Source organism: Lonchura striata, chromosome 3, assembly GCF_046129695.1.
Source record: "Lonchura striata isolate bLonStr1 chromosome 3, bLonStr1.mat, whole genome shotgun sequence".
Taxonomy (NCBI): domain Eukaryota; kingdom Metazoa; phylum Chordata; class Aves; order Passeriformes; family Estrildidae; genus Lonchura; species Lonchura striata.
In genome coordinates, this window is record NC_134605.1 from 37,392,626 (window position 1) to 37,418,166 (window position 25,541).

At 35.5% G+C, this 25,541-nt stretch overlaps 1 protein-coding gene across 10 annotated transcripts in view; it reads left to right on the forward strand.

The window, feature by feature from the left end:
* QKI (QKI, KH domain containing RNA binding) overlaps window positions 1–25,541 on the forward strand; it is a 154,278-nt gene that overhangs the window by 125,315 nt on the left and 3,422 nt on the right. For 3 of the 10 annotated variants that reach the window (XM_021544153.3, XM_021544151.2, XM_021544150.3), the window contains 4 exons: window positions 7,293–7,380; window positions 9,666–9,962; window positions 12,618–12,692; window positions 17,372–20,492. In XM_021544153.3, coding sequence (XP_021399828.1) covers window positions 7,293–7,380; window positions 9,666–9,962; window positions 12,618–12,692; window positions 17,372–17,388 — 477 coding nt within the window. In that variant the 3' untranslated portion in view covers window positions 17,389–20,492. Of the gene's footprint in view, window positions 1–7,292; window positions 7,381–9,665; window positions 9,974–11,846; window positions 16,794–17,371; window positions 20,493–25,541 lie in introns of those variants that run through there. The other 7 variants (XM_021544149.2, XM_021544152.3, XM_021544147.2 and 4 more) reach the window with 6 other exon arrangements.

Below are 25,541 nucleotides of genomic sequence, written 5' to 3' on the forward strand. Positions count from 1 at the left end.
TAATTGCTGAAGCTCTCCAGTGTGGTGTATAGAGATTCTTATCACAGATTGTATTAAAAACAGTAAAACAGACATGCAAGGAAAATAGGAATGATAATTTAAAAAAACCTGTAAAGCAAAAATCAAGTTCTGAAATTAAATATTGTTGAGGGCCTGATTTAACCTATCCAAGTGGCATTTTCTTTTTTTTTCCTTCAAAGCCCAGACCCCTGTGATTTAATTATGAGCCCATCATGTCACATCTGTCCTAAAGAAATGTTGACCTAATAAGGTCAAACAAAATTCTCCCCACCCCAGTGTGCTACCAACTAGTACCTAGGGGAATATATAGTGAAGCAAACTTTTAAGTTCCACTGATGCTGTATTTCAGTCTGCCTTGTAAAACATGCTATTTGCCAATTTTCTGTACCTTATCTGTATTTTCTTTGTGCAGAAATGGAAAGTGAGGGAGGGAGGGCATCAGGACTCTCAAAACTATTACTGGTAAGACAAGTATCATGATTAAACAGGGATATGTCAGATAAGGTGATGGGAAGTGTAAAAAGATAGGCTGCCTTTTCCCCCTAGTGTATCTTTAACATTATGACCAATGAATTTGTCAAGTGAAACAGCACAAGTCTTCTTTGCATATCATTTGAACTGAGAGCTTGCTTTGAAGAAGATAAGCAGACTGTGTTGCCCAGAAGAAATAATGATGCTAATTTATCTCTGCCTGTCCTCATAGCCATAGCAGTGTGTGTCAGTGTTGAAAAGGAAAGAGAGAAATAACTGAGCTATAGTTTTACCACCTGTTCAGTGCCATAGGATTGTTGACATACAGGACTCTGAGAAATATGGCTGGCCTGGAAGTCTTTGTTGTTAAAGCATTTGGGAAAGTTTCCTCTAATACAAGAATAGCTGCCAAACTGTGACAGAAAAGACCTCTTTGACCAATTCCCCTCAAAACAAACAAAGCTATGGTGTAGGATTTCTGCTCCATCACCGTCAGAAGTGTATAATGAAGAATGAGAAAGTCTTCTGCATATGTTTACTAGCAACTTCTAGCTATCAATATTTACATTCTGGGCATGGGAAACTTGAAGGTCTCTGCTAGATTTTTTTTGAGGGAAAGGGAGGATGAGATGTTTTCTTTAATACTGAGTAACAGAGTAATTTACCAGAACCAAAAGCCTTTACAAAATAAAATCTAATCTCTTGCACTAGGTAATTGATTAATAGTTGAGGTACTCCCATTCAGAGTCTTACAAAAAAGCTCTTTTCTTTGTCTTTCACATCTAGTTACCTGTAAGCTTGTCTCGGATATTGTTGCTATAGATACATCACTTTCAACAACTTAGATACAAAAAAAAAAAAAAATCTAAACATGGATTTTAAGCACATATACTTCAGCTTCAAAAATTCCAACGTGTTTTAGCCTTTCTAGTATATTTTACAATATATTGACGCCTGAGATCTGTTTTTTTGTTTAATCATGTATGTCTAGGAATTTTTAGTATAATGTTTGTAAGGTTTTTTTGTTTATAAATTATGAATGGAAGGTTTTGTCCCTGAATGGAGACATTCATGTGTAAAGACTGTTTGACTGGATCATGGTATGTTAGGAATACTTACTGATCTACAAGTGAATTGCAGTGGGAGATTTTTCTTTGTCAGGGAGATAAAAGCATTCTAGAGCCTGAGAATCCAGCCTGTATCACAGTGCAAGCCTCCAAGCTGCAGCTGTTGGGCTGTAGAGCAGCTGCAGGCTGCGGGAAGGCAGGGTGACAGACCCCTGAGGAGTAGCACTGCCTCCTGGATAAGTAGGATAAGATCAATGACAGTAAAATACTTCAGTGATGCTATTGCATTTTACCAAAATTCCTACTAAATTAGTAAACAGTACGTGGCTTATACTGTGCAGATATACTATCCAGTCTAAAGAATAATTAATCTTCATATTTAATGGGTGTATTTCCAAGTGGTAGAAAAGTTATGTTTATTTTATGTGGCAGTTTTAAATTACTTTTCTATTTGAGGAAGAGTTTTAAGTATTTATTCTTGTTCATTAGCATAGTGTTCTTCCATAACTGCTAAGTCCTCTGCCCTTCTTGTTGGAGCGCACATAAAATTATTTATTGCCTGCATTCTGAAAAATATAGTGTGTTCTTAAAAGAATTCTCTCTACTTGAAGCAAATGTGTAGAAGTGCATGGACTTGGACAAAATGTTTGGTAGCTCGAAGAGTTCTCTCCAAGGGTGTCAGGAAAACTGTTGGTGGGAGCTGCTGTTGAACCAGCAGTAGTGTGGGGCAGGCAGGGAGGCGGTTCTGCAGGAGAGGCTCCTGAGGTGCTTGGAAGGGAAGTGCTCTCTGGTGCTGTCATGGTTCTGAGGCCCCTGCTCATTCTTTCCATGAGCCTGGTGGGACAGGCCTGCTGCAGTGGGCAGGGGAAGATGGGGACTAGTTTTTGTCCCTTGTGTTTCAGGCTGATCTGGCCATCGTTTTGCTTTGCCACCACTTTGTCTTCCCACTTGCTGCTCCTGCTCTGAGCCTGAAAGGACAGCCCTGGAACAGCTTATAAAGAACTGGTCCCCAAAGCCAGACTTTGCTGCATTTTGTCCCAAATAGTAAAATTGTCTGCTGCCTTTCCTAGGGCTGGGCTTGCTTCAGTTAATTCAGATAATTCAGCTGAAGTACAGGGATATGGCAGGATTGCAAAAACGCCATCTGAAATGCGTGACATCTGGAAGCTAGACTGTCAGTGAAAGTCACTGACATCACCTAAATATGAGGACCTATTTGTTATGAATGGGTGGGGGGGGGGAGTGTATCTGTTATGTTTTCCTAAGCAGTTACTTCAAAAGAAAATGGAGCATTATATGGGGGAAGGCACGTATGTTTGCAGAGATGTGTTGAAAGCCTTCCTTCCAGCCCTAGTAATAATGAAAATCAGAGTGCATTTTGAGACTTACGTGCGTGAGACTGTAAGGCTCAAGAAGCTCTGTCAGAATAAGGTATCGCAGCTATGACACAAGTGAGTGGATTCTTTGGTTTCTGAATTACCTGAGCTGCAGTGACACTCCTTTTGGGCCTGGTAGCAGTATGGGGCAGTGTGGCCACTGGCTGTCTCTATAGGTCTAGTTTATGGATCTCTGCTCTATCCTAAACACTGCTACTCGATCCTTCTTTTAAATACTACCTTTCTTTCCTTCTCTGCTGTAATTTGTTACAGGCTTCTCAGAATTGACATAATCTAACAGTCCACCTTTCACCTCTAAAAACTGTTGTCATCTGCTGAAGTCCTTCACTGACATTGCACAATGAAGGCATTTACCTTTAGAGTCTGCATCCCTGTCTATCTTCCACCTGGATAACAAATGTGTCTAGTGTATGTATGTTTTATATATGAATAAGATAAAGTGTATTATACTCCTCAGAGTACTGTATGTACATGAGAATCAGGCATTTCAGTACCTAAAAATAGAGGATTTTCTGGAGGTCTTGGGATATCTGAGGTTGAAATATAGCTTGTACATTGGTAATGAAAATAATTCATTGGAGTGTTTTATCTAAGTTCCCCATTTCAGGACATGAAAAAAGCTCTTACTAATAGCAGTTATATAATATATTGCATTCTTTTTTGTGAAACTCTTGGTATTGTCCAAAGTAGGGAAGACAATTGCAGTTTTAACTGGGCATTTGTATGGTCAGCACTGTCTTATTTAGTTCGAAAGCATGTTTTTTTAGGAAGTGCTTCTCAGAGACTTCACAAAGTGCAAAACATGGCACTTGTGTTTTGAGCCTTGCAACTCTAATCCTACACTGACAAAGATAGAAAGCAAGTTACTTAAAATGATAGTCCTCACTGGCATTTGGTCTCCTTTAGGTCTATTTATTGCTAGCCCAGGCTGAGCTACTGTGAGGAGTTACAGGCTGTGTGTCACAGAACAGCACCCAGTGGTGTCTGTGCACAGTTGGCTTTGTTAGGATTTACTGCTTCCATCTCTTCTGAATTTGTATTCAGTGAGCATTTGCAAGTAGTTGCTTACATTTAAAGAATTACATTTCAATATACCATTTAAGGCTTTTTTTTTAATCTGCATGTTATATTGTACATGATAAATACAAGGAAAGCACTGGAGATTTAAAGAGGATGAGAGGTTTGAGTCAATCACTTGAGCTTCAACTTAGTAATGCAAATCTAGTTTTAAGTGACCTTATTGATGTTTGCTCAAAGTAGCTTCCTTTTGGTACAAATGACTGAGCTTTGTTGCAGCTATTGTACAGGTAATGCACCGTCCCTTTAGAGATTGCCTTTGTATCCCTGATGCAACCTCTCTTTGCTTTAACAAACAGTGCCTGCAGGAATGCCTGGAGCTAAGATAGATCTCATGTGCCTCATTTGATCATCTGTCAGCAAAGAAGTGAGAGGATAGGGCAGAGAAAAACATGAGCCCCTTGCTCTGCCGCAGCTCTTTGAAATTGGAGGGGTTGGCCATTGGTGAAGGATGTGCAAGTGGAGAGCTTGGTACCAGAGAGTGAAGGACAGGAGACTGTGTCCCAGTGACTTCAGCATGAGGGGAGGTAGCAAGTGACTGTTCCAAGGGCAGGGTGTGAGGGCAGCAGGATGTTGGGCAGCAGTGTAAGGTGGGTGGTGGCTGCAGTGCTGTGAACCCATGTCCTGCAGAGATGGCATTGTACAACAAACAGTGCCATCTTCTGGGAGGAGCCGGGACCATGACCTTGTGGTCAGTGTTACACGTGTTTTTTAAAGTGGTGGGGTGGGCTTTTTGTTGGGGCTGGGTGGGGTTTTTTTGGTATCTAGTAAATGCTTTAAAAATCAAAGCACGGAAGTCAGGAGTCAGTGCTAATGTCGGGTAATGCAAGTCCACATCATGCATCTCTGATTTTTTTTAATGATACATTTTTAAGGGAAAATTTTAAGCTGTATGTTGGGATTTGTGTAAAAAAAAGTTTATCAACTGCTGAGCATAGTCTAGAGAAACAAATCTCAAAAATAAAGTTAAGGAATTGGTCTGCTTTAAGTCCACAGTTATTTCCATTAACTTACTTCATAAACTCCAGTAATTGCAACATCTTTTCTAATAGAAAGCAGTAGTGACCTATAGGAAAATGTTAAAGTAATAATGATTACTTGGACTTATACCTCCTTCTTCACACCATATCAAAAGGGTAAAAATATTTTCTGTCTTAAAATTATTATTCTATAAATATTTCTATTGAGAAATATTCACTGTGGTGCAAAATCTGGGATTAGGGTTACTAAAATTATACTAGCAAGTGGAGTGTAATATTCAGCATTTACTGAAAGTCTTAATGGCATAGATCAATCTCCTGAAGGTCTTATTTGGAGGAAGTGTGCAATTTTAGTAACATTAATGGAACTATATGGGAGATGCAGCTGACATTGTGAGGTGTTCTTGTTACACACTTTCTAATAAAGAAATACATGAATACAAACAAAAAGCAAATAAGAATGTGCAACTTACAGGGGAGGGAAAAAGATTAATCAATGTGTTAAAAAAATCTTTATTGCTAAAATAACTTCATAAGGTATATCCAGAATGATGAGAATTTTTGAACTCTGAATAGGGAAATAGATTTGGAATTGGTTTTATTGTGTCATGATTGCCTAGGTAATTTACCAGCAAAGATGCAATGGAAAAATAGTTTATTTAAAAAAGAAGATAAAATTATTTTGCATGTAAATTATAAATCTGTTTTGTGTTGTATTAAGATTTCTAGAATCGGCACATTTTGTATTCCAAAAGGTCTATGGGACTATGGTGTCTGACATTTCTGGATGATACAGTACTTAACTGTACAATTAATTTCTAGTTAAAATGGTAATTGAATGTATATTTCCTTTTTTAGTATTAGTGCCAGCTTGCCCTGCCATACAGTATTTAACATACAAAGAAAATGTCTAACTTCTGGTATATTCTGAATGTTTACTGTGTGATTATATTGTTGTTTATACAAGGCCTCAGTATTACAGTTGAGACTTTCAGTTTCTGACATTTGAAAGGAATTCAGTGTTGACTCATCTTGCCATGTTGATTTTGAGTTGTTGATAAAAATCAGCTGCTAAAAGTTCCCTTTGCAAGGGGTCATGGCCCTTGAGCATACCTCACAATAAGTACTGGATTTGCTTAGATAAAACTTGAAAACTATTTTTGTCTCAGACTTCAGTAAATTACTAATCTGTAGTTTTTGAGTCAAGTATGTATAACAAGCTCATTAACTTGGAAAATACTGTTCCAAATACCTGGAAAATATTGTGTGATTAGTTAAGTAAAAAGGTAAGAAATCCAGTTTAGCAAAGGAAGAATGCATTGCAGTTCTCAGGAAAGCTGCCCTTCTATGCATCTGACTCAAGAATTTCAGCAGTGGCATTCCATACAGGAGGCAAGGTGGTAACCTAACATTAAAGTAGACATTGACCATCCCTCTTGTGTTTCCTATATCATAATGATGCTTTCTGCTCAATAGAGTGTAGACTAAGCAAATTGTAGTATTTTTGGAAAGACACATCAGACAATCTCTGGTCTTAAAAATGAAATGTTGCTGTTAGAAATTTTTCCATTATTAACTGAAAAAGTGAGCCTTGTTGTAATGAACACTGCTTAATTTTATCAACCTGCACAATATCAATGGAGTAGGTAACTTCAGGGAAGTAGTCTTTATTGAAGCAAAACCAAGAGTAATGTATGTTGTGTAAATAGTAGTTATATCCTCATCGGAATGCATCTACATGTCCCTGAATTAGGAGCTCAGCTTCAGGACAGTTGTTAATATCCTGTCTGGAAGCTACTCAAAGATTGTTGTTTATTTTTTTGTTTGCCCCACCCCCACAGTAGTCGGTATCACCTCTAATGGAGCAAGTTGCAATAAATCGCTGTGCTTAAAATTTGTGGTGGCTATTCTTCCTCTGGCCCAATAATACAGTTTATTTAAAGATACTTTTAGGAGTACATGAAAATGTGTTTGAGGAAAAAGCATCCTTAAATGGTTGCTACCAAATGCAACTTATATTTAATCCTTAATTTTTATAATTTATGTTATAAACCTTTTCCAAAACTCTTTCAAGATATTCATCAGCAAGTCTTAATGATAGTCAACTAGCAACTTCCACTTAATTTTATAGAAAAGTTGACAAAGTTTGCTGCTTTTGTGATAATGATAAGCAGGTATTTTGCTTGTTTAGAACTTAAACAGTTTTATTCTAGGTCACTTAGATCTTGTGCACTAGTGAATTCATAATAATGACTTCCTTCCCATTTTTTCATATGCAGGCAGAAGGAGAAGACAGCCTTAAAAAGATGCAGCTGATGGAGCTTGCAATTCTGAATGGCACCTACAGAGATGCCAACATCAAATCACGTAAGCATGTCATGAGCTCAAGGGTCAATGCCATAGAAGTGTTTGCAGGTTTTGAATATTAAAGCTACCTTTGGAAAATGTACAGTAGAAACTCATGTTGGAGAATGGTAGGCAGTAAGAACCCAACAAAACTGTAGGTAGCTGTTGCAAATGATTTTTAGGGGATAAGTTGTCCATTTGCGGGGTTTTTTAGCTTGTTTCTTGTCCCCATTTTTTTAACACTGTGTATGGGCTGAAATGCATACAAATATATATAGTATAAAAAACCTCAACCCTTAAGCCATATTTTTCTATTTTACAGTCATTTTTTCCTTAAAGCATATAAAGGACAGTAGACTCCTTTGCATTTTTATTTTTAAAGATTTAATTTTAAAATGTTACAGATATTCAGGATACTGTGAATACATTTTTCTGTATTGTATTCCTTCCTTTCATCTTGCTTGCATGTGTACCCCCAATGTTATGTTTTACCAACAATTCATCAACTGATTTCACAGCTGAGTTCACACGGATCAGTGATGTAATGAGCTGTTTTTACGATTACTTCCATTACATTTGTGTGAAAATGCTTTTGCGAACGCATGTATGCACAAGTTTACACTTGAAAATTAATTACACGCACCTACTAATGAAAGCATATACCTCTTATGTGTGATATAAATTATTTTCTTCAGTTGAAAATCTGATTTCTCCTCCTGAAAATATAGTTGCTGACGCTGTTCAAAAGTACATTTTTGCTGTAGCTGTGATACAGATGTCAAATGTAAGCACAGTTAAATCAGTCTTTTCACTAAGGACCTACTGATATTTGCAAATTTGTTTCTCCACACAGTCCCCATTTCAGTGTTGATTATGTTTAAAGGTTGGAATGCAGTTAGGTCAATTTGAGAGTGCTTACACCAGTGTAATTATTCTGATCTGAAAAGGGGCATAAGGCTTTTACGACTACAATGGTAATGGTAAATCCTTCAGTCCTAATGGACATTATGATATTTAAAGCTAGGTCAGTTTTAAATATATGTTAGTCTCTAAGTTATTGCACATTTATGAGTTAAAGATCTTTCAGAGTAGCTTAAATAGATGCAAACTTTTGCACTGAAAATTTTTTTATTAATTTGAGCAATTTCTTTGTCTGTTCTGTTTGCATTGGTGTGTTGTATCAGTGTAAGTGGGAAGATATAATTTTTTTATTTTTTGACTAGAGATTGCCTCACTAATACTCATTATTTAATAAGACAGTTTCACTCTTTGTATTTTGATTTTACTGAAAAGTTGAAGATGTAGTAGCTGTTTATTTGAGCACCAGTTTTAAATTATCTGAGCATTTTTGTTTAAAACATAAAAATAATTTTAAATATGCACCAGTTTCAAATCTGAAAAACTTTGCCACATTTCTCTTTTCAGGCCACCTGCAGGTAAATTAAATCAATATAGATCAACAATAGTGCATAGAAATACATAAATTACAGCCCTTTAAGATTGACTGTTACTAGCAGATGTGGTAGTGCTTAAGTTGTTGTTCATCTGGTTTGCCAACAGGCTTCAAATAACACTTAATTAAATGTGCTAGCACCACTTCAGAAAACAAACAAAACCACCACAAACAAACAAAAAACCAAACCAAAACAGAAAAACCACCTATTTTCTTTAACTTAAGCAAGGTGATGGTGAACTTCTAACAAAGGAAGTATGTTATTTGGTGAAATTTTATATGGAAATAAAATTCGAGCCTATTCTATTCCTGTTAGGGTAGGACAGGACCAGTTCATGTTCCAAGGTCATCTTCAACTTCACTGATCCTGGAAATGGGAATTGTGTACATGTTTAAATACAATTTTAAGACATATAAAAACTTGATTCATACAGCAGCTCTGCATAACTGAGTGTCTGTGGACTCTATAGATGCACTACATTTTGTACTATGTATTTGATTGTGATAGTATTTTCCTTGTATTTCCTGCATGCATCTCAGTCTCATGAAGTCTGGATAGCATAAATGAAGAAATGTGGTCTAAATGGAGCTTTCATGCTGTGTAACCTGTTTGAGAAATCTACCTCACTGTTTTACAATGGCTTTTTTATTTTGCATGTTCATACTTAATCACACTGGAAAATGGAAAGCTGTTTGCATTTGAATGGTGTGCTTTGGCACTGTGTGATCAGCGCATGTACTAATGATTTCCTTTTATTTTTCTTCTTTCCTACTTTTTCCCTTTTTTCCCATTCTTTCCACGTTTTGTACTGCTATCTCCATACTTTCCTCTGAATTTCTTTGCTTACTGTAGCAGCCCTTGCCTTTTCTCTTGCAGCAACAGCCCAGGCTCCAAGGATTATTACTGGGCCTGCGCCTGTTCTCCCACCAGCTGCCCTGCGTACTCCTACGCCAGCTGGCCCTACCATAATGCCTTTGATCAGACAAATACAAACCGCTGTCATGCCAAACGGAACTCCTCATCCCACCGCTGCAATAGTTCCACCCGGACCCGAGGCCGGTTTAATTTACACACCATACGAATACCCCTACACGCTGGCACCAGCTACATCAATCCTTGAGTACCCTATTGAACCTAGTGGTGTATTAGGTAAGACCTTTGTACGTGAATGACTGGAGAATGTGTTGCTCGTGCTTCTGTTGTATTTGCAAGGTAGAGGTTCATGGAGCTCAAAGAAAAAAATTGGAAGCAGCAAACTTACTTCAGGTATATCAATACCACCTAGGAGAGCTGCTCAAATGGTGCAGCTCTTAAACCTGTTAAATATATTCAGCATTCTTGAATATGTGTGCTTAGTTTATATTAATAAATTTACCAAAAATAAATTCTTCGTATTTGTATGATATTGGATGGTAGATACATAGGCAAGGGGAAAAAAAGCTAAATACAAGTTGAGGTCTATTACATGTCATCTGGGCTCCCATGAATAACAGATCAGTTTGTATTCTATTTAACATAAATTACTATTCAGCAATTTTTAGAAGAGAGGGCTTCTTATTTTGCTGTATCATCTTAGTAGCAAAACTAGAGGGAGTGGAAAAGTCTTTGTTGAATTGGAGTTTTTGTTTATTTAGTACGGAACTGATAAAAATCTCAGTGTCAGAGCTAAATTATATTGTGAGCAGAAAACTATCTTAGTGAATGAATATGAAGCAAACCAAGTTCTCACCAAAGAATGATAAAATTAGCAACTTTACTGATGGCTTCTTTTATATATGTTGCATTGAAATATCCATCATTCCTAATATTTCAGACCACTGACTTGGCGTGTGAAGGCAAGAATGATAAAGCAGCCGTGACAATTCAGTTAACTGGCCAATATGGAACAAGCAGTTCCAATAGTTTCTTCCTTCCCTACCCTCTCCAGAATCTAAATAATCTTTTCTCTTCAATTTGTTCTGAATTGCATATGACCTTGGTGCTGCATAATGTTGATTTTATAGGACTTTGATCTTAGTTTGTTCAGTGGCAGTTATTGATTTACACGAATTCTGAACATCTCTAATGAACGCTGGACAATAAGGTTCAAAGTCAATATTTTGTTGAAAGTATTGCAAAAAATCAGTGTTTCACATGACAAATACTTGGTGAGTTATCTGTATGTGTGCATGTTTCCACATTATGTGCAGTAAAAAAGAAAATGTATTTCAGACTTCTGTCTTGTGGGATTAGTGAATCGATAACAAAAATTCTAGCAGGACAAAAGTATGCAGTACGTCTGTCAGCTTATGGTTGTTGTCAGTTAACCCATTGCCAAAATTCTGCAAACAGATTAGATAACATTATCATTTATTAATTTCCCACAAAAATGTAAATATTCTTCCTAGCTCCTTTAACCCCAGTCTGTGAGTCCAGTTGTCGTACATCCTGGGGTAAAGTCACAGAGAGTTCATCAAAGTAGCTGTTAGTGGCTAGTGCCAAGTTCCTTTTCTGAATTTAGTTAATAGCAAGTAAAAAATAAGCTTTCCAGAGTAAAGTTTATTACAATGCAGGGAACCTGGATATCTCACAGGATTTTCTATAAAGAGATCTGAGGGAAAAATTAAAATTACTTCTAAAATGGCATCTGAAACCATGGCATACTCTCGGGCTTAACTGTGTGAGGTGTATTGCCCAAAACAGACCTCATCAAAAAAATGTTGTTTAAAGAAGGAAAACGGAGCAGGGAAAAAAACCCCACACTTGCACTTTAGCAGCCTAGAATCGATAACTCTTGATACATCTGCTCTATTATCTGAGCAATTGTATAGAGTTAATTGCATTAAATATGGATTTTGTTGAGTTTTATTTTGTTATATGCTCATTCTCATTAATAGTATTTTGTCCATTTTTGTGGTGGACTTCTAAGATGTTTTAAAATAATTCTGGTTAAAATGGCAGGGAAATGCATCCCTGTCTATTTTGGGGGATGTTGGTGTTGAGATCAAATTTTAGTTGGTAACTAACTTCCAATTCCCTTCCTTTTATCTTCAGGTATGGCTTTCCCAACGAAAGGCTAAGAATTCAAGAACGGTCTTAACTGATCCTTCATCAGATCTGAATTTTAACAAATGCTTAGTTTTCAGCAGCCTTGAAAAAAGCTTGGCCTAGCAGTCAGTGACTTACTTGCACTTTTTTGCACATAGATTTAAAATAAAATAGTGCTATTAATTTGGATTAGGTCCTATTATTACAGAGTAGCTGTAATTTATGAGTGTATAGTAGTATACTGACTGCTAAGTGTTCTATTTAGTGTTTGCTTTACTAATCACCTAATTCATTGCAGTTCATACTTATTGACTTAAAATTTAAAATCACAATCTGTAGGCTTGACGAATTGCTTTAAAACGTTTTTTTTGTGGTAGAACTGGAAGTGATCTTAAGGTTAGCAAGTAATTGTCAGTATTAAAGATGGCATTATTTAAAATAGTCCTGCTGCAAGAAAGGCACTTCAGTGAATATGTGACTAGTAAAGCTTAAATGTGCTTGGGTCTAATAGATTTCATGAAATACTGTAATTTTGGGATTGTAAATGAATGGATTAAACAGGTTAAGGCCAGGATGTTTAAAATAAATGCAATATTAATCTGCACAGATAAACTTATTTTTAAGATTAAGATTTGAAACTACTGTGCCTTAACTTGTTGCTTTTCTTAAAATGAACTTTTGTAGTTAATGATCATTTAAATCCATTTTGATAAACCTGCTGTTAATGTTTTCTGTGAATGTTTTCTAACTTTGTCTTGGTAATTGCAATTTAACTAGGTGCGGTGGCTACTAAAGTTCGAAGGCACGATATGCGTGTCCATCCTTACCAAAGGATTGTGACCGCAGACCGAGGTTAGTTTAGTTCTGCAGTTCTTGTTTGTAAGAAGTGCTTTGAGTGTACATGAGATTTGCAACACCACAGCTGGTTAACCAAACACCCGGTCTTGACCCATTCATGATTTTTCTCAAAAAGCTGGACAGTTAATATTTTAAACCTTTGGGAATGCTTGCAGTTTAAAAAAAATAAATTCTAAACTTGGCTTTCCCAGCTCAATTAAATATATATACTTGGATATATTTAACAGAAATTCTATAACTGATTCAGTTTTAAAAATGAAACATCTGCATCAGGAAACGCTATGAAATCAGTGCTGCAATAAGTAATTTGGTCGTGTTCCTCTTTTCCCTTCCCCCCCGGTTCATTCTTTTAATTGGCATGGAAATATCAGATTGGTGTTGCAAAATAAAATGAATGGATGGTTGCTTAATGAGAAAGAAGTAAAGGAATAAATGCCTCCTGTCTGTGTTTGGAGAAATCTGAAGATTTAGATTCCTTTTTTTCCAATAAACTTTTGAGCCACTGTACTGTATATTATGAGGAGGATGCATGTTCTCAGATACCTAACTGAATTCAGAAAGGTAAGGGCTGTGAAGATAACTTCAAAAGTTGTTTGAGTTTTAATTAGAGTGGGTAAGGGAAGGGAGGGTGTTAAGGTTGGTTTGGTTTTTGTTTGGTTTCGGGTTTTTTTTTCAAAATCTATTTCTTGGTATTTGCCTTTTGCTGCTAAAATCTGTAACCTGAAGGAGAAACAACTTTTGAAGACCTGTTGATGAGATGACATCCAATATTTGGGCATCTCTCTTTAATCCTTGAATGGAAAGTAAATCTTCATTTTTCTCCTGTTCCTCAAGTGTCATGCCTTTGGACCCCTGAATGAAATGTTTAAGCTTATTGAGAAAACTGATATTTTCGGTTTATTGACATTGTCTAGGAAGCAGTGTGGGGGATGAATTCTTACCCCATCCCTGCTGCTGACTCACTGTGGTTTTCAACAAGTCATTTAATCTCTCTGTGTATGGTTTCCCATTGGTCAAATAAGGATGAGAATAATACTTCCCTACCTCACAGGGATGTTGTGGGGGTTCTTGTTTTGTACAGGGCTTTGAGGATGCAAAGCATTATGTGCCAAGTATTATTCTTCTCTCATCCAAATCAATGTTGTGCAGGCTTCCATGATATTGTAATATTCAAAAGCCAAATTGCAATGACAGATTTGACATCTCCTAACATTGACCACACTTCTCACAACCTTCCATAATTAACTACAAGAGAGAATACAGATTCTGGCCAATATAGTAAAAGGGGCTCTCCTGGATATTTGGTATATTTATGTAACATTTTTGTCTTTGATATGATCTTAGGTTTTACAGAAAGCATAAAGCTGATACAAGACACTAGTTTTCTGTAAGATTGATTATATATCACTGCCCACTATTTGCAACCCATTGGCTTGTTCTCATTTCTTGAGAACATTTCAGTGAGGCAACAGGCTATAATCAGTTAAAGGTCATAGCCCATGTTTACCAAAAAAAAAAAAAAAAAAGTAAAAGATTAAATAAGTTGAAATATTTTTTTTTCTATCTCAGTCAAAAGACATTGGTGATAAGGATTTGGTTGCCTTTGAAAATTTGATCTGATGCTCCAAAAACCAATTTTTTGCTAATGGTCCTTTACGATCTGCAGTGATAGTTTCAGGTGACAAATATGGCTACCTGTTGTGTAATTAGATATTTGCCTGTGATAACTAGTAAATACACAGATAAAGTGGGAACAAGGGTGTTTTCATGGAGAAAATACCATTTTGTAGTTTATCATTATAAGATTTTCTCAACATAGATATATTATATTTATTATAATATATTTGGAAAGGCCTAGATGTTTCATCTGGGTCATTTAAAAGTAATTTTAAATAATTATTGGCATAACTTCACCTTCTTTTAAAATAACAGCCATTTTCTGATAAACCAGCATTCATCTCTAGCAGTATTGGAAACCCACTGTCTTAAGTAGATAAATAAATGTGGAATAAATCATGCATACCTCTCTCTTAGGAAAACTATGCTGATATTTCAGGAAATCATTATTTGAAAGTCTTATCTAAATAATCCCAGTTAATTTTACAACTGAACTTAATTGTATTTAGAATTTTAAATCCTAGGTTATTACTGCACATATCTAAAAGTCTCACACAAAAGGTTTTGGTGGCAACTTTATCCAGCAATAACTTTTTTTTTAATGTACTAAAATTCTATTGAAGAATTAAAATATTATCAGTATTTGCTATATTTATCTATTTGGTTGTTCTGTCACCAGGGTCTTTCTATAGCTATGGCCACAAAAAGCAATGTCAGCAAACCGAAATACTTTTTTTTTTCTACGTGGAAATATTTTTTTATGCCGTTAAGTGTCACTAAAACTATCTTTGCATTCATCGGGTCTAAAGTTGGTGGTTTTTTGGTTTTTTTTTTAATTCTAAATTGACTCTCAGATGATTTTGTAGTACTACTGGATTCACTTTTTAAGTAGTTTTTATTCTTTGCATAATTTTGGTTTTTGTTGGGATTTGGGTTGTTTTTCCAGATATAAGCACTGCATTTAAAGCAAGAATCCCCAAATGTGTAAATGTTTTACAACTAAGCATGTAGAATTGGTGAAGGGTTGGAAAATATAGCTCATTTTAACTCAGAGTAAACCCCCAGTTTATAAATAATACAAAATTGATTTTGATTCATATAACAGAGAGACTGACTGATTTAATTGTAATAAACTGTAAATGGTGTTGCACAGTTGACAAACCTGTGTGTACTGTAGAAGGCCAGAGACTTGGCAGAGGATGTATCACAGGTGTCCTGGTATTTTTTAAAGGTAGCTTGCTTTGATTTTAAACTCCACAAGAAATATTAATGCTGAGAATTTTTTCAAATGTTTTATCCAAACCAATTTTCACATAATTTATATATAAATTTTAATACCTTTTAATCAAAATTGTAATGAATATCAAAATGCTTTAAGAGTCTGTTTCTAGTATACCTGTAAAGTGGTAAGATTGTGCCACATAAAATATTTATTTTTATTTTTTCTTCTTTTTGAAACAGCTGTTATAATTTAAACAAATCCCACTTATATTTCTGAAAAAAAATCAGGGAGCGTTTGGTCTCATTTATGTTACAGTAGTATTTTTTCGTAGTGTTATGAACTCTATCCTAAATGATAGGCCACTTTTATTATGTGAAAGTAAATGAACCCACAAGAAAGATTGTTAAATCAACGGTATCTGTGAATATTACACCTACTGGACTCCTTTTATGTAATGGCACAAATCTGACTTTGCACTGAATACCTTTCTCATTTTCATCTCCTCTGCCTTAGTCAAAATGGCAACAGTACAGAAACTTTTATCAACCTCAGAATTTATTAGCTCTAATTAAGCTGTTGAACGAGTCTTAAAAAAAAAAAAAAATTATACTACTGTTAAGTGGACCAAGTTTGGTGAAGGAGAATGCGAGAGAATGATTAAAGAAGGAATAGCTCAAGAACATTGGGAATGATAACTTTCCACTTGAGAACTTTTTTATGTTTTACTGTAATTTCTTTGTGGTTTTGGGGTTTTTTTGTTTGTTTGTTTTGTTTTTTTGTTTTTCCTTTTTTTTGCAAAAGAAAATAGTATTTACAGGTGGCTTCTTTTAAAATATAAAAATATAAAGCAGGAATGTATATGAAATGTCAGATTTTATTGTATTTGCAGAGTATTAGCTTTGAAAATGAATAAAGAGAGCTGTTTGTAGTTTTAAATGCCTTATTAGTATCAATTAGATATTTTCTCTATTTTTTCATGTACTTAGAGCTTTTTAAGTATAGACTTTAAAATGGCAGGACTTCTACAGTGTTTACATGCAAGTGCATTTTATAAGTGTCCTATATGTGTAAAATAGTATTTTGAATGGGAAAATGCTAGCTGTAGTAGCAGGCTGAGCGTTTTCCTGGTTTCCACAATGATGCCTACATTGTTAGACTACAGTTTATAGTACTGCTTTGTATCATGAGGCCAAGAAATTCCATGTTGTTTGTAAATAGAATAAATGAAAGGCAATAAAAAATTTATTGAACAAAAACCCTTTGTTTGGCCCATAGTTTGTTGAACCAAATTGTTTCTCTAAATCCAGAATTCCTTAGATGACTCCATTCTTTTAACAACCAGTTATTAATAATCACATCCATCATTAATAGTTGCTTTAATGCTTGCACCTGGGGAGGTACTAATGCTTAATAGCAGTCAGATACTGATGCTGTGCACTGACTGTTGTTCCAGAAATCTTCTACCCAGTTCAGAAACTGTTCATCGTTTTTTGTTTTCCAGTTTTCTTCATCGACTGCTACTAACCATTAGTCGTTAGTCATATTTTATCTCTATTTCTCCTGTTAACCGGTTTTGTGGGAGTGGGCTTCTCCTTCACGTGTCCAAATCATGATGGAGGGCTGTCATGATTTTATTGCATTCTGTAGATGGTGTCGATCAGTATGTCAGAATTAAACATGCTTGTTTTTTTTATTAGTTGTGATTAGTTTTCATGTTGTCATTAAGCCGTCACTAGCTGGAACTAATCTCTTCTCTATCTTTTCTTTCTTTTTTTTTGTTTTTGTTTTTTATTTTATTTTATTTTTTTTATTATTTTTGTTTCTAACCACCCAGCCGCCACCGGCAACTAACCTATGACCTTCTGACCTCTGAACTCTTCACCCAATGATGACCTGACCATGCCTGCCTGCTGATCAGTTAACTGGTAAACGCCTTTGCTTGCCTGTCTTCAGTGCAGCGAGCTGGGGCACTTGTCCGTTCGTCTTACCATCTAACAAAACAGACAAAGAAATTGTTGTCCTCCAACTCCACTTTTTGTTGTTCTCCTGTTTGGGTGAAAGTGGTTCTAGAACCTGCACTGAATAGTAGTAAAGCAATAAGGTCCAACTCATCCCTCCGCACTGATCATCCTCTAGTGTCCTGCCCCAAGCGAACGGTAAGGAGGCCTCGCCCGAGATGGAGACAGATGTCCCTTAACTACCCGATGACAGAGGCAGTTACTGTGAGAGACTTCTAGGAATATTTTTCTTCTCAGAAAAAAAAAAAAAAAAAGTCAAAGCTCTCTCTGAATGTACTGTGTGATGATGCATCATGCATGAACCTTTGGTCAGGGATGTCATTGGGGAAGGGATTCCAAAAAGTATTCAAAATTTGATATGCTGTTTAGTCACTACCAGTGCCCTCAAAGGGCAGATGTTGCAGCCTTTTTTCTATTGCCTGCCAAATTGGACGTTTTAAAGGAAAGTGTGCCATGAAATGCAGATTACGATGACTTTTCAGAACTACATTAATGCAGAGAACAAAACAGCAACACTATTAAAGCAAAATAAGGTTTAAATTGTTTTAACCATATTTTAATCTCCTTGGAAGATTACATGAGAACAAGGTACATGCATTATGTGTCACATTACTGGGCAAACTGTTCAAATATTTTTTTTAAACCTCCCTGTATAGAAAAAATTTCATTAAGGATGTAAAAGCCATGCTTGCCTATTTGCTGTATACATGTAATGAAGTGTAGATAAAGTGTAGTGCATTGAAACAAAATGAACAAAAAAGTAGATACTTTTACTATACAAGGGTGCTGGTGCAGAAAAAAAATATATTTTTGGAAATGTAGCATTTTATACTTTCAAGTGTTATAAAAAAAAAGAAAAAAAGAACAAAGAAACCCTTTATTTCATTAAATGATTTTTTCTGGTGGTTGTCAAGAAACAAAAGACCAAAAGAGCCTTTTAGTCTTTCTTTTTTATTTTTTAAGTATTGGAATAAGTCTAAAGAAAAGGAAGTGCCTTATTTTCTTCATGGTCATTTAGTCAAATGTCTTGTATAATCAGCTTCTCCCTCAGACAAGTTACTGCATGCCACTCAGTCGCCCAGTATGTGAAAGAAGCTGTGAGGGAAGACAAATGATGAGTTGACCATATTAATTACCTGATTTTTGCCATACTAGTGTAATGTGACTTTGCCAAAATCTCATTAAGTATTTGCTAAGTTTTCATCAAACCAGCCACTCCACTTTTTAAATCATAGCAAATGCTGTACTTGTGCAACGTAAACCAAAGGGTTCTGTGATATACACAGTCTCATGCTAAAGGAGATTATTAGCTGACAAATGTTTGTAGAGCTGGAAGTTACATCTTTTTTGTTCAGGGATGGAGAGGAGATTCTGGTTGAAATAAATATTACATCAAATGTAGGAGTCTTCAGCATCACCCAGAAAATGGATGTTCTGCAGATAATGAAACTGAAAGTGCTTAGCAAGTTTTCAGTCAGTGACGGAGCACATCCCGAGTTTCCAGGAACAGCTCCTGCAGTGGCAAACAGCATGGAAGTTACTTACTTTTCAGCTCATCTTTGAATATTTTTAGATCTGGCCCATTGGCTTTTCTTGAAAAGATAAGCAGGAGAGGAACTTCAGCCATTTGAAGTCCAGATATACCTTATTTTTAACCCTTGTTTCTGATGAGGTTCGAATAGCTGGGCAATTGCAAGAGCTGAAGCTGTTCAACGCACAGTATTTAATTCTGATAACATTAATTGTTACATTGTGGGGCTCAGTACTAAACTTGGCAAATATCAGGTGATAACTTTACTCCCCTCTTGTCAACTTATTCTCCTCCTGCAAATCTTCACAGCTTCCAAATGAAAGGTCAATAGTAAGCTAAGAGGGCTTACATTTTTAAGCACCTGCATGGTGACCTCATCTAACATCTTGTCTCACCTGGAAATAATTATCAGTTTATTTACTATGCAATAGACATTCATCCTTTCGTACTCAGCTAGATTTTTGTTTATTGTGCCACCAGCTTTGTCTTCCTGTTACACATACAGTTGTGTTGATTTTATTTACAGTATATGCTGTGCCATTTTGATTTTATTTTGGTTGGTTGGTTGAATAAACTTGCGACACTCAAACATTTGAAGAGAGATTTGCTAAAACAATACCAGTATTTGATCCAGTTTCATCTCAACTATGATAAAACCTGGACATTTTAGACATTTATCAAAGGTCTTTTTCTGGTGGGGGAGGGGAAATGTATGGAATAGATGTGTGACATGTGAAAGTAATGTTTGCTCTGAACAAACTTCTGAAAACTTAGTTGACAAAATTTTGGATCAGCTTAAAAAAAAAGCATGACTTTTGAAATCTCTGAATGCCTTGGTTCTCAGTATTATCATTCTTTAATGACTTTTTCTTTATTAAAATAAGTAGTTTTAAGACTTCTTTCTGACAGTATTATGTAATTTTTTTTAGAGTGGGTAGATGGGAGTGTCGCTTGTATGTAACCGTACAGATGACATGTATTTGTCTATTCTTTATTATCTTAGTAGTTTCATGCTATGTATGTACCATAACCAACCTATTGCCTATGAGAAACATGTAAGATAATGTATTTACAGCCATTGTTACAAGTTTATAATGTATTTTTCTATCTTGTTTTATATGTATGTTATATAACATTCAAAAGAATTTTTTTCCTGATTGAGAAAAAAGGATACAAAATGCAAAACCCACAATTTTGATAACTGAAAAATTGCCAATTGTTTTGCAGTACTTTATTATATTGGGAGTGTTGTCTTTCTTGGGCTTTTAGTTAGCTACTGGATGAATACATTAGACATATTTGGGTTTTAGTTGGGTTTTTACATAGCTTGCATTTTAATTCTTTGGTTCTTTGCTGTTTCTATTAACCCATAGCATTATTTTAATAAATGTTATAATACCAACCTACTAACTCTGGATTATGTCTGTTTATTAACCATTACATGTTTAATTAAAATAAACAAATAAAGACGGAAGAATGTAAAGTCAAGTTACTGGACTAACCCTGAAGAACGTGACCACAGATAACACAACGTGACTTGTTTTTATGTTGTTTGTCAGCTGACATTCTGCACACTACTATTAAGTTGGCTTTGGCCATTCTGGCCTTTTACCTTGGGGAATAGGTGCCAGTAGAAATGGGAACAAAGTAGCGTTTTTTGAGGCATTCTTCTTGTAGAGTCTTGCCACTTGCCTTTCAGCATCTGCATTACTAATTCCACACTTTCTTTTTCTTTCTCTAAAATAATTACTGTTGTCTCACAGCAGAAGAAGAAAAGATGCCAGTGTATTGGTAAATCGTGAGGGTGTACAGAAACCAGTTTGATTCTTTGTTGAACCATTCAGCGGTTGCAGTTAATCGCACATTAAGTTGTGATTTGTTGATTTTGGCACCTGATTCACTGTTGCATCGTGTGACATTTCTAAGCACAAAATATTTCTGGATAGAATTCCTGTACATTGAAACACAAAACCTGGGGGTTTCCTTTGGCAAAAGTGCCTTGTTTATACCACACTGTTTCAAATAACTTTATTTTTGGTACTTCTGCTGTAGTCTATCAGTATTGCCTAGCTCAGGGGAGTACAACTTCTGTAAGCCAAAGGTCAAACTGGATCTTTTCCTAGTGACTGCAGAAAGTACAAAAATACACCTTTCACTAAATTACCGAGCAACATCCATTTCAAATTCCAGAGCTGCCTTTATATGATCTTTATCCCTGTGGATGACTGGAGCAACATGAATGCAGGGAATTGAAATGGTGAAAATGCTGTTTTGAATGTACATCTATGCAATATTTTTACAGATACACATCCCTTTTCTTAGAAATACACTGTCTGAGGCTCCTTTACATTTCCCAGGTAGTTCTAGATTTGTAACCTTAAGTGGGCAGTAATTGCCACTAAGGTTGAGGGAGATCCTCAATGTAGATAACTTTTCAGATGTCAACAGTTTTCTTCCTGAAAGTCCATTTTTTTCCTGTAGATAGTAAAACGTCAGATGAGGAATCGGAATCTATTCAAATTCCTCCTTTAATTTATGATGTTTCAAACTATTTATCTTGAAATACATGCAATATAAAACTTTATAAATAAGAGTTCTCACAGTATTGCTAGTAATTAAAATTTTATGCATTCTTATTTTATGGAGAAAAATAGTCTAGCTTTGATGATGTTTGTGAGTTTCCTAATGGCATATAGTTCTACAAAAAATTTAGGTAGAGATAAAATACTAATTCATTTTGAATAGTTTCATTTGTGCAGTTTTCTTTTTTAATTTAACAGATGATGTTGCTATCCTAAAACTCAGCCACAGGCAGATGATAAGAATATTAGATATTTACAACAGATAATATCAGGACCTCTTGACTGCCTACTGGAACAAGTGTCATTACAGAGCAAATAATTTATATTCTTAAAGAATTTTACCAGAGAAGCACATGTAGTTTGACTCTGTCCAGTGTAGGTGAAACTATTCAGATGGAACAAAACTTTAATGTTTTATATTGAAGAATACTTCTATTTCCAGAACTACTTCTTTTCTGTAATATTTTTATTACTTTGTGTTTTTATCAATAGATGTTAACTACTGTTATACTTTGTCCACAGTGCATTTTCATCTCATTCTTCACTATATGCAGTTGTCGAAGTTGCTGTAAATTTTGTAGTACTTTAAAGCTGAAGGACAGAAAAAAATGGAAAACTCTAAAATCAAAATAATATATTCATTATTGTTGCCCACCAAAGGCATTTCTCAATTTACCTGAGTGCCTGTCTGAAAATTTAACTATTTTATACTTTGCCTGCTTACAGGAAAGATACAAGCTGTTTTTAGAACCGAATTTGAGGATGACTTCAGTATTCCTAAATAACTGAAGTTAGCTTCTTTGTCTGTCTTATTATTTTGAGGTAAAATTGTCTTAATGTTTGAAAGATCATACATTTAAGACAATCAGATAATTCCTCTTTGATCCAATAAAGTGGAATTTATCTTAGGGTAATTTTTTTTTTTTTGTAGGTGAGAACATAAACAAAAATACCATCTAGCCTTTCAAAGTAAAATCTGAGCACTGCTGTTCACATCTTAAGTGTTGTTCCAAAGTGCAATAAATTTGATTTCTCCAAGAATATTTTTTTCATATTATAAAGTGCCTTCAAAAACATCCTTCAGATATTTTTAATGAGCATATGTTCAGTGTACTAATACTGATCTTTTATTTCAACATACCTTTTAAAAGTATTTCTAAAATCTACATGTAGCAAAAGGTTTATTGCCAGACTGTACTCCATGAGGGGGACCACTAAAAGGTTTTCTGCCCTGAAAATGCAGGGAAACATTGAAATGTGTTACCATCCATTAGGAAATTAACTTGAGGGAAACATACTTATGAGTATAAGAAGCTGACTTTGTGTATAAAAATACCAGGTATCCGAAATAGCACATTGTACAGAATGGAATCTGAGTAACACATTCCTAGGGCTGGAAGTACATAATTGTTCCCGGAATTTCTGTTTTGTTTTAATATGTTTGATATCTTTTTCTAGAACACGGTTAATGGAATACTGTCCAAATAACAGATGACCCATAACATTAACATGTGGTAATCAATGTTGAATCAAACTGGTTAATAAAAGTACAGTGCTCTTCCTTCTCTGTGCCTGCTCACTAATTGCAGGTGGTGCATAGGGGCTGGGGCTTAGGCACAGCAGGCTGCAGTCCTAATTTCTTGGTGCCTGCAGTTCAGGTGTCCATCTTTGACAACAGACTGTCTGGGAGGAGACTGCCTCCCAAGGCAAAGGTTAACTGAGATCTGAAACTCTCAGCAGAATTAATTGAAAATACAGCAACAATAAAGCGACATATATACATATATGCTTTGACTTGTATTATGGCAGTTTGTGTGAAACATTTAAGGTTTTGTTTGTGCAAAATAATGTATTCTGAGGGGAAAAGCCAACATGGACGTTGCCAAAACACATGTAAATAAACACCATTTATGACTGTACATTATGTGCAATAAAGTAACTGGAGAAGGTGTATGTACTTTATCCTCAAAAGAAAACTGACAGCTCTCAAAGCTATAGTTATAGTTTTACTTTCTGAAAAGTTAAATTTTATTCTGTATCTAAACCGCAGAATAAAGAATGTACATTTTTCACACTTAAATTTTCATTAATGGTTCTAGCAGTGTTACAAAAGATGTTAATTGTTGAAGAGGCTTAAACTTTCACGGTTGTCCAATTTTCAGGGTATATTGTGCTTAACAGTTTCTTATTGCATATGCTGTTGTTTGTGACTGTAAATGAAGGAAGTATGCATTATATATCATAAACATGCAATACACTTTTTGCATATGGGTTTGTGGAGGCATCAGTTCTATAAATTTCACAAGATAACCACATGATTTTGGGGATATTGTACTTTTGTAGCATAACTGTTACAATTGTTATGTTCAGGACAAATAAGAAAGAGAAGTCCAACTTTACTGTAACTTTAAGACACTGGTTTGGGGTATAGTTTCTGATAACTAGAAAATAAAGATGTCTGCCATCCCACCTAGTGTGAACCTAGCAAGAAACAGACTTTGGAGAAGAACTAAATTATGGTGTTCTGTATTTGCGTTAATATTTATGTGATGATGCTTGGTTTTAGTTAAGGATGATTTCTTTACCAAGGTATTCTTTGCTAAAAATTCCTTCTATTTTTCACTGCTTAAATAAAAAAATGTTTGCTTCTGAAGTAAGTGAAGTAGATAATGGAGTGTGGTGTCTTTAGAAATCTGGTAGAGTAGTGAAGAGGAAACTAAATGCCAGTGTTCAGATATGCTTCTGCACTCATCAGGGATGAAAAACTTGGCATAATTAGTCTTTGAAGACACCTTCCATGATAAGTTTCACCAAAGTAGTGGCATGTAGTTGTATCTGAGCTAGTAGTCTTAGAATTTCACAGAATGTCGGAATGCTGTACAGCATGTGCTACTTGAGCAGATAAAGCAGCCTTTGTTGTCTTTGCAGTTACTCTGAGTGCCGGCTGCCTGTACCCTGTAGTCCTGGCCTGGTGTGTGGGCACAGCCTTTCCTTCTGTGCTGTCTCTGGCTGCACTGTGCACACCCCTCCTTACCCTTATATCTGGATCCCTAGAGAGCAGAATTGTGTTGACCTTTCTTACCTCCTGCACCAAGTCAGTAATACCTGTTTATGGTCACATTCATGTCAGGAATTGCATTTATAGGTCCGCAAGTTAAAGCTAAATGTGGAGTTTAGAAATTTTTTATCAACAGACTTTATCATCATTTTAGCAGCACTGTCTGTGTGTTTTGGTATGTTTATGGGGCATGGCCTGACACTACTAGATGGCTCCTTGTTGTAGGTGCCTTGAGGCAGTACAAACTTAACCATTATCAGTGTCAAAATAATGAGAGACATTGATAGAAAAGAGTACAAAGTGCAGTGTCAGAAATTAATTTTTTATTGTGGAATTCAGGTCTACCAGCAAAAGTAAAAAGAGACTTAGTCCAACTGTTTTCTTGGTGGCCCTGTGAAGTCTCCAACAGTTAAAAGTAGACAACTGACAGCCAGTTCCTGTTGAGCTGAACTCTAAAAATTAACAATCACAAATAATCAGTAACTCCCAAGGAAAGTGTTTGGTTTTTTGTTTTGGTTTTTTTTGTTTGTTTGTTTGTTTTTCACAAAGTAGCATAGCATATATTTGTCCTTAATTTCTGTCACAGTATTTTCACTGTTTTCATCTTCAGCAAGAAATAAGGTTACTACTTTGAAGAGTAAACTGGATAAACTCAGAGGTGAGGTTCGAGGAAAAAGCCATCAAATAATAGCACATCTCAAGATGCATCATTTCAGCAACTTATCAGTAAATGAAGGTGCTTTCTCTAAAGTTCATGTATTTTTAAGCACCTTATACAGACAAGGCTAAGCAGAATAATTATTTATGCTTATGGG